Here is a 9,904-nt window from a genome sequence, read left to right on the forward strand (position 1 = left end):
GGAGCTAGTGAAACGGCTGCGAGCACCTCGTGAAGTGCTTAATCTATACTCCAATGTAGCGTTGACGCGTGCGCACGCTGGGCACAGCGACTCTACGTTAGCTAAACGCGAGCAATTACAGTTTGACGCCAGGTGCGACTAGCGACCGTCGGCGCGGCACGACGGCAACCGGTGCGAAAGGCGACATGCTGCATTTCGCGCCGGTGCGTTACCCATACAACGCTGCGTCTCCCTCTTTTCGTGACGGAGAGACGCCTGCGTTTATACGCACATAAACGCAGTGCGGCGCGTGTCTGCGCGTAGAGGGCAGCACCAGCGCCTGGTGTGGCAACGCCGGCGAACACGCACACTGCGTCACGTCGAAACGTATTGGCGCCCTGACTGTGGCATGTAGTCATGTTCTCACTTGACACGCGTGTCGTGATTATCATGTTTGAATGTGCCATTTACCTGTGTCGTCTCTTCGCGTCACGTAATGCCGAGTTCGGTACATGTGAAGCTAAGGAAACGGCCACGAGCGTGTCATGAGCGTGACATGTAGTCATGTTGTTACATGAAAAGCATTTCCTGGTTATCATGTGTCCACCAGTTACATACCTTCGTCATCCATTCACGTACTATAATACAAAATTTGGGATATGCGACGCTAATGAAACGGCTGCCAGCGCATCATGAGCGTGGAACGTAGTCGAGTTGTTACATGACACGCATGTCATGATTCTCATGTTAGGGTCTGTTGCTTGTGTTCGCCATGCATTCATCCCATACCATACAAGTTTTGCAACTTGCCATGCGAACGAAACCGCCGCAAGAGCTGCAGGACCATGAAATATAAATCATGACATTTATGACATAGACGTCAAGATTTTCATAACATGACAAGTCAAACATGTTCTTCATACAGTCATGTTATACCATAGCAAGTTTGGTATCGATAACAAACTTGCTATGGTATAAGCCAGGAAAGCTAAAAGTCGTAGGCAGCTAGATAGACCGATAGATAGATAGATAGATAGATAGATAGATAGATATATAGATAGATAGATCGATAGATAGATATTCTCAATGTCGCCGAGGTTCACTAAGAATTGCTTCGCATTTAAAACGCAGAGGCATATAAATTTGCTAGACGTACGTTAAAGACAATATGCATGATAGATAGATAGATAGATAGATAGATAGATAGATAGATAGATAGATAGATAGATAGATAGATAGATAGATAGATAGATAGATTCGCTTTTAAAACACTGTCCTTGACATCGAGGTTATTGAGCCAGCACGAACATTTATGTGCTGTTCACAGGTCTGTATATGTCTAAAGAAGTAAAATGCTTATTCTTTAATACACGCACTTACGTAGTATGGCTTGAGAAATTGAATTGCTGCACAATTTTGAAGGAAAACAAGGAAGACAGGAAAGAGTGCAGTTTTTTCTTTTTTTCTTTTTTTATGGCCTTTCAACCGGTCGAGCCGACGCGGTGGATAGTAAGGAAGCCGTCGGCGTTGTGGGACCATCGGCCTAAATGCTGGCCCGGGTAGCCCCGGTTGCTCGTCGCCCGAGTTCGTGTGGCAGCACGCGAGGTGACTGTGGAGGTGGTGGTAAGTGCTGGAATTCCGGGGCACTTGGGCCCTGGAATACAGACGTTTTTGGTGCTTCCAACTGCTGGTCTTCCGAAGGTTTCTCGTTCACTTTTTTCACAATCGTCGTGGCTCTGCTCGCCTGCTTCTTGCGTCGGCGTGGCTCTCGCGGGTAGTAGACGTAGTCTGCACATTGACGAACGCAGGGTACTTCGTTATATACGAAGTTCCAATGATACACGTCAGCGAAGCTTCGTGCAAGAGGGCACGATTTAAAAATGAGGCTGCATGCAGATGCATTGAAAGTGTCCTTGAGGATTAGCGCAGCGCTGATGCTCTTCGGATCATCTTTACAGAACACGCGTTGTGGTCAGTTATGCAATACGGCCGTAAAGGCTCGTTCCCACCTTCGACTATGTGTGGCTGTCGACAAAAAGTGGCTCAAAGCCATCATTGTTCACATGCGAGTGTGACCTATACACATTGTCATCACACAGAATTCACGGAATCTCGCATTTAGCTTGCCAGTGTCCATGTAGCTTGCTTGACCAGGGCCTCGTAAAGTAAACTGACGTAATGTTCCTGCTCATGTGATTAGATTAGTGTTTTGTGATTGACGCCTTCCGACTGAAAGAGTGAGCAGGGAGCAGATGAGCCAAAGCTGTCCCCTTGTGACCAAAGTGGTCGTTTGCGACTATTTGAAACGAGTCGCTTTTCGATCATATTTCTCACAGTCGTAGTAGCTCACAGCTTCACCAAATAGCCTGGTCAAAATACTTATTACCCTTAAGTGCAATCTTTTAGTAGGATCAGTTTACCGTACCGATGCACCGTATGTTCGTGGCCCGCATGTCCCTATTTCAATCTTCCAAACGAATGTCTTCGACTATAATGATTCCATCATTTTACCATTTGTGCAATGAGCAACTCAAGCAGCAAGATTCCATTTTTTAAAATAGTGGTATGCTTTAAGATAGAACGGTAATATCCTATAACGTAAATGGCTTACTGGCATAATTGCTGGAACATCCAGATGACGGTGGGCAGGTTTATACAGGTGAGAAACAGAAAGCGTAGATTTCGAAAGATGCCTTGGACAGGGGGACGCAATTTTCGTTTTACTCTTTGTGATTGCCTTTTACTTTCCGCTTTTAACTTTGTGATAGATAGATAGATAGATAGATAGATAGATAGATAGATAGATAGATAGATAGATAGATAGATAGATAGATAGCAACACGAGAAGCAGTAAGCTGACGTGTGATGCTTGTGCTCGCGAGGTTGGTAGCCCTGGGAACTGCTAGATAAATAAATTACAGTGCATGGTACCTAACCGCAACAATCGTTAACGCTATGAGACGGCTGTATCAAAGCAGTACACAATAAATGTTTATACAACTGGATAGCCAGATCTGCAAGCAAAGTTGACGTTTCACCAATATTGGGCCGGAGTAGCGTATTTTTCCAGAGCATTATCGACACAGGCCGTTGCTCTATGGTTAAATACTTGATTGCCACCAAGAATTTGAGGATTCAATATGTTCTAGGACAATGACAATTTTATTCTTTGCTTTGGCCTAATCAACGCTGCCAATGTCAGTTTTTCCTATTGCTCTCACAATTGAATTACTTTTGTTTGCTGTCGCCGTTCCTTGGTACACATAAACTGTCAATAAGCTGTGGAGCATAACCGCATACCTGTGGCACATACCCGACCGCGGGTATGTGCCCCAGTCTGGTGGGAATTGTGTTTCAAAACGTACGTGTTGAGATTGTGACATTATTGATGTTACGACCAGCAACCCAACTTACCCTTTCATACCAATTTTGGTCCACCCCAATTTAAAGCGTTGATCACGAGAGTACCCAGACGTGGGTAGATACGTAGATAGATACGTAGATAAATAGGAGCCAAAAGTGCCTGCAGTACACCAAGAAGTGCTCTGCATTTAAAATATACCAGGATAGTTCCGTCGGTGGATTGCTGCTGCTTCAGCCGCCTTGCGGTGATAAGCTTTTTTATCGGCCGCGCTAAGGGAACGCCACATTTTACCGAGTCGGGTGCTCACGCTCTGGTTGTTCTCCTGCGCAAATCACACCAAATTATTTTTTACCGGGTTTCACGAGCCAAAACATGGAAATGATAATGAGACAAGAAGAAAAACCACACTTGAAAACGCTGTCAGGATGTAAACATATGATGTTTGACTTGTGGGATATATATATATATATATATATATATATATATATATATATATATATATATATATACCCTATCGGAAGAAAAACGAATGGTGGGCATGGTGTAAACCACCACCCAACATTATAGTGGATTAATGTAGTGGGTGAATGCTGGAAAACGTCCACCATTGAGCATGTTGGGATATGGTGGGTGCTGCAGTACCGGCAACGCTTGAGCGCGAAATGGCGGTAAAATCACCGTGACGAGCTGCCACAAAAAATGAAAAAAGAATTGTATAAAACACGATGTAGAAAACACCCGTCCCGTAAAAAAACGTGCCACGGAGCACCGAACGTGCAAACTGCGGATTCCCATTCGGAAACACTAACCACTGCGCCATACCACTGCGTCAAGTTGTGTGTTAAATAGTTAGTTGACATACAAAATTACGGTTCAACAGTTATGTTTGTCGTGTACTCGACATAGGCGAGATCTGCACCTGCTACTAAAATTTGCACAATTATTAAACACAAGCAACTGCTGTGTGTAACGATTGTCACTGTGTTAATGGCACCAGTGCTATTTTATTACAATTCACAACTGCAAGGAAAAAACCAAGTGGACTGGGGAGCAGCTACAGTTTACTGGCGTGGTCTGCCAAGTTTAATATACATTTCGCGCTCGTTCGAAAGGGCGACTTCTGCTCACACTTTATGACGCATTAGGCTCATTCCATAGATACGCCCACCTAATTTAATTTATTGAGTATTGGGATGCTTTTCGCGTAACATAGAGGGCGGTCATGCCAGCGCAATGCTGTAACTACATAACATCTTGGCAGTGTGCCGGAAACATTACGCTATCATATTGGTTCCCCAAGCATACGAATTGCCACGTCTGAGTTCTCGCATAAAAGCTAGAGATGTGCCGGTGAGTGCGACCGCCGGCTGTCGGTGAGGGGAGACGTGCGTTCTCTGGGAGAGCTCGAATCGCGTCGCATCGATGTTTGCTGCTTCTTGCGTGGACACCATACACAATGAAAAATGCTTCATTTAGGCTAATTGATGCCATGGCTGCGCAGTGTTGTCATTCTTAATCGCCGAAATTGTGTATTCTGAAACCCAGAAGCACGGATAACACAATTGTACGGGCTCGGTCGGTAGGCCTAACCTTTGGTGGAAATCATGGTGGTAGAACATGTAGTGTACAGATCACAGCTTTCTACACTATATAAATTGCCCGCCATTATGAGCCCACCCATCATCTGCTTACTGCTTCCCAGCATTATCGCAATGGTGGGCAGAGCTTCTCAGCTTGGTACACTATGTGGCCCACTATAACAAGCAGCACCCATCAACTGATTAGTGATTCCCAGCATTTTCGCAGTGGTGGGAAGAGTTTCGCCGCTTGGTACACCATGTGGCCCACCACAATAAGCACCACCCACCATATGCTTAGGGCTTCCCAGAATTATCGCAATGGTGGACAGAATGTCCCATGATTTCCCACTATCTAGCCTCTACTTTCCACCATCATTTCCACTTCTGTACACCTTACCACCCAGTATGTCCCAGCACATCCACCATAATTTCCACCAAGTCCCACCATATCTATCATAACTTCCACCATGCCCACTATTATTTCCATTACTCCGGTATTCACCATGGCAATTTTTCCAATAGCATATATATATATATATATATATATATATATATATATATATATACACATATAAGGAAAGAATTGTATACCTAAGGGCTTGTTTTTTCCGTGTTTTTACACAATATTTATGAGATCTAACAGACAATAATGCCAAGGAAAGTAAAGGAAAGTATCGGGGAAGATATTAGACCAAACTGTAACGTAAGATATGAAGAAGAGTGAGTGAAAAGATACCTTACCATGGGCAGGATCTGAACCTGCGACCTTCGAATGACGAGCTCAATGCTCTACCGCTGAGCTGGCACGACAGCTATCCCCCCAGCCACTTTTTACGGTTTATATGTGAATTAAACGTAGGAGTGTCAGCCAGCCTTACCAGTAGCCATGGCGGCGAGTGTGGCACACTTTGTTTGAGCCTGTTTGGCGTCACGTAGCACGTGAACTTGTTACGAGTGGGCAGCAGACCAATAGTCCCTCGTATACAACCTAAAGACAGTAAGTCTGCCAGTACGAAACCGTCATTAATGAATAAAGAAAAAAGTGTATACCTGTGGGCTCGTTTTTTTCGTGTTTACACAACATAAATGAGATCTAACGGACAATAATGCCAAGGAAAGTATAGGGGAAGATCTGAGACTAAATTGTAAAAATATAAAGAAAAGTTGGTGAAAAGGTAACTTGCCGTGGGCAGGTTCCGAACATGCGACCTTCGAATGACGCGTTCCTGCCAACGGCAGGTATCATGGCGGCAAGTTACACTATCCGTCATGGCTACTGGTGGCGCTGACTGACACTCCCACATTTAATTCACATATAAACCCTATAAAGTGGCCGGGAGGATACCTGTCGTGGTAGCCCAGTGGTAGAGCATCGAACGAGTCATTCGAAGGTCGCAGGTTCTGATCCTGCCCATGGCAAGTCATCTTTTCACCCACTTTTCTTCATATTCTACATTACGATTTGGTCTAATACCTTCCCTTATACTTTTCTTGGCATTATTGTCTGTAAGATCTAAATTTTATATATATATATATATATATATATATATATATATATATATATATATATATATATCCACTATATGATTATTTGAGATGCCGTAGTGGAGGGCTGCGCAAATTTCGACCACCAAGGGTTTTTTAACGTGCACCCTAATGTAAGCACACAGACCTACAGCATTTACGCCTCCATCGGAAAGGCAGCAGCCGCAGCCGGGATTCCATCCTGCGACCTGCGCGTCAGCAGCTAAGTACCATAGACACTACACCACCACGGTGGGGCTGATTTATGGGGTTTAACTTCCCAAAATCCCCATATGATTATGAGAGACACAGTTGTGAAGGACTCCGGAAATTTGGACCACCTGGGGTTTTTTAACTTGTACCCAAATCTGAGCACACGGGCCTAGAGCCAACGTATGGTCAGGCAGTGAATATACGGGAGCCTCATATTAGCTCAGTATTTACCCGAGTCTTTTCAATAAAGTTCAACCTAATATGCGAGTGTTTCACTTTTCTTGTACACCTACAAGCTTGATACACGATGACTTGACGTTAACACCTTGAAGATTTGCGCACCACTCACCGTGACAGTGACTACAAAAGCGTATCTATATCTTAATTAGTAAAGATGAATATATTTTTCTCTAAGGAGATCATAAATTTAAAACCCCATGTTTGAGAAAATTTGTAGAACCATTGGGGCTAAAATAGTACTTAGTCATTCTTGACGTCAGGCGGGATATTTTCAGCACTAAACATTTAAAGACAAAACGTTGACTTTGATTTTATCATCTATTAGTGAATCTATGATGATGAAATAATGAGGTCAGCTTTCTCGCAGTATGAATTATCAATTCAAACAGATTTAATATTTATTCTTTGCGTACTTTACGCTCTGTCGTTGTCCAATATAAAGCCGAAAAAAACATGAAAGCGAGTACAGTGCATAAGCACTAAAATATGACATCAATTGTTCTGGCATAGCGGCTCCGTGGCATGCTCGAATGGTCGGATTACCCGTCTATCTCTACAAACGTTGCCTCCAGAGGTAATGCAAGCTGTGATTTAGGCGTTTGTGCCGAAATTACGGCGATATGACAAGAATCGAATATGATTTTTACGAAAAGTAAGTGCATTGCTTTGCGTTAAAAGTTGTGCCCCGTCGCGGTGGTCTAGTGGCTAAGGTACTCGGCTGCTGACCTGCAGGTCGCGGGTTCAAATCCCGGCTGCGGCGGCTGCATTTTCGATGGAGGCGGAAATGTTGTAGGCCCGTGTGCTTAGATTTGGGTGTACGTTAAAGAACCCCAGGTGGTCGAAATCTCCGGAGCCCTCCACTACGCCGTCTCTCATAATCATATGGTGGTTTTGGGACGTTAAAACCCACATATCTATCTCTCTATGCGTTGAAAGTAGTGTTCCGATCCTCGAGTATGGCACCAAAGTATATACGAGGCGTTATGTCTAAAAAGCGAATACAAAATAAATAAAAAGTTGCTGCGGTCATGTATGCAATGGCACCTCGTGTTGTTGGTCAGAGCGGCCAGCTAAGCTGCCCAGTAATCATGTGATCCGACAGCGATCAGTTTAACGCTGGCATGCCTAAGCTGCCTTCCCGCTAACATTTTGAACTTCTTTTGCACCATCAGACTTGCGGCACGATGTTTCCGACTTAACAGCCGCGCACATTGGAGCTTTGTACACCTATTACCCACGTAATTGGTAGTTATAGAACATTTAGCATTGCTAAGAAGTGAAGTATAACAACAATAAATAATGACGCCAGCCTCTTCCCACGGAGGGAACGTAAGTAAATGCGTCGCAGAGTGATGGGGGTGTTGCGTATTTGTTGCGTAATTAGGTGTGGTTTAGGATTGCCTAAATATTATTTAGTCTTTATTATTCCTAGTTATCGAAAGAAGGACAAGCATTGCCTTCAACGAGTGGTGAGACGCTGATGTACGATCTAGTGCCTACATGCACTGTAAACGAAAATATACTCAGCTGGGAGGAATCAGGGCAATGATACGCCCGCTCTGGTCCGATTGCCTAACTCAAACCGTATTGTACCGGAGCAAAAACATTTGTTTTACACTGTTTTCCTGCAGTGGACGCCAGGTGAAGGAAACCGGAGGAAAACGGGGTCAATCTCTTGGTTATGAAGCCGTGGTTGCTCCGGAAATGCTCCGGCACATCGCTTTTGCCCCGATGGATGCTCTCCAATTGCTTCGGCTCATCGCTCAGCGGTATTTGTTGGCTGTTAGAGGAGCGACGTAGGCAGCCTCGCCGCCGGCAGACCGTTCCGCACAAACCGACATGGCGCAGACCAAGCAGGTGCAGTGAAGATTGTGCGAATCACTCGGCCCCGTTCGAGAAAGAAAATCGTCCTGTGCACCTTCTAAGTATCACAAGCGACTACAAGCAGCAACTAAGATTGCCAACAGTATTTGCAAACAGTTTGCATGAGACGCAAGCACGCGGCAACGGATATACTATGCTGAATGCGCTGGTTCTCTTCCAATCACGGAAGCTAAGTAGCATTGTGATTGGTCAGTACTTAGGAGCATGGCCAAATGAAAACACCGAGTGCTGATGGCAACTTTTTTTTTTAAATAGAAGTTGCGCCGTGCTCCTATAAGTGCTGCAGAAATAGGCGTCTCTTTCTTCCTCTAACCACAACCGCCACCATGATACGTGAGGCGGGAGCATGCGCAGTGTGGGTGTGGACGTCACCGCCAACGCACGATGCGTGAAACCATGCGACAAAAAAATGCTCGGCATTTAAAAATTATGCAAACAGTTGAAGAACCGTGAATATTTCGAGTAATGGCTCACTTTCCATAGAAATTTTATATCCAACTCCCAAATAAACTCGTGAGAGCACTAAGCTGAACGCTAACAATATGTGAGTGTCTTTTTTTGTTATTGTAGAAAGGAAAGATTTTGTGGAAGCATATAATGTAGAAAGAAAACGCTTTGACAAGTAAAAATGAAACTGGGCGTACGTTAGGTTTTTCACAAGTCATCGATCCCCTGTTCTCCTGTGCGAACAGCGTGAACCCGTTTGGGGGCTGCGGGACTCGCCAGCGCAGATTGTAGTCATGCTGCCCGCCGCTGCTGATCGACGAACCTGTCATGCTGAAATCGGTGGGCTGCGTAAAACACATACGTAAAGAAAAAGTACGCATTATCATCGATCTATTCCTCCCTGCCTCTTTTGTGTTCGTAGGACACGCAATGTTGAGCTACACAGAGGCTGGAAGAAAGAAGGAACGAGACGAGTGAACTTCGATTGATACCAATTAGCCCGATATACATGTTTATTAAGTTCCTCTTTGGTTCTCTGTTCTGGTCATTATCATCTCTTTCTGAGCGATAATCGTCTTGAAAAGGTCGCTCTTCAAATGACAAGGGCAAAGCGCCAAAGTCACACCTATTAGAAAGGGGACAATTTGGGTGATGTCAGCGTAAGAAAAGTAGA

The 9,904-nt window shown here is 44.5% G+C and overlaps 1 protein-coding gene across 1 annotated transcript; it reads right to left on the bottom strand.

Moving 5' to 3' along the window:
• Positions 1-1,425: 1,425 nt before the first annotated feature.
• LOC142777147 (uncharacterized) lies at positions 1,426-3,661 on the bottom strand. The gene is made up of 2 exons (XM_075881473.1): positions 3,542-3,661; positions 1,426-1,767 (listed from the first exon to the last, which is right to left on the bottom strand). The coding sequence occupies exons 1-2, from the start codon at positions 3,627-3,629 to the stop codon at positions 1,523-1,525; spliced, it is 333 nt and encodes a 110-aa protein (XP_075737588.1). The 5' UTR covers positions 3,630-3,661; the 3' UTR covers positions 1,426-1,522.
• Between the last annotated feature and the right edge of the window lie 6,243 nt (positions 3,662-9,904).

The sequence above is a fragment of the Rhipicephalus microplus genome, chromosome X, assembly GCF_043290135.1.
Source record: "Rhipicephalus microplus isolate Deutch F79 chromosome X, USDA_Rmic, whole genome shotgun sequence".
Taxonomy (NCBI): domain Eukaryota; kingdom Metazoa; phylum Arthropoda; class Arachnida; order Ixodida; family Ixodidae; genus Rhipicephalus; species Rhipicephalus microplus.

Bases quoted from the DNA above. Each gene is read 5' to 3' on its own strand.
- LOC142777147 (XM_075881473.1), bottom strand. From the start codon at position 3,629: ATGTGGCGTTCCCTTAGCGCGGCCGATAAAAAAGCTTATCACCGCAAG. The intron at 1,768-3,541 runs GTATATTTTAAA...GTCAATGTGCAG, and splicing joins CCACCGACGGAACTATCCTG to ACTACGTCTACTACCCGCGA.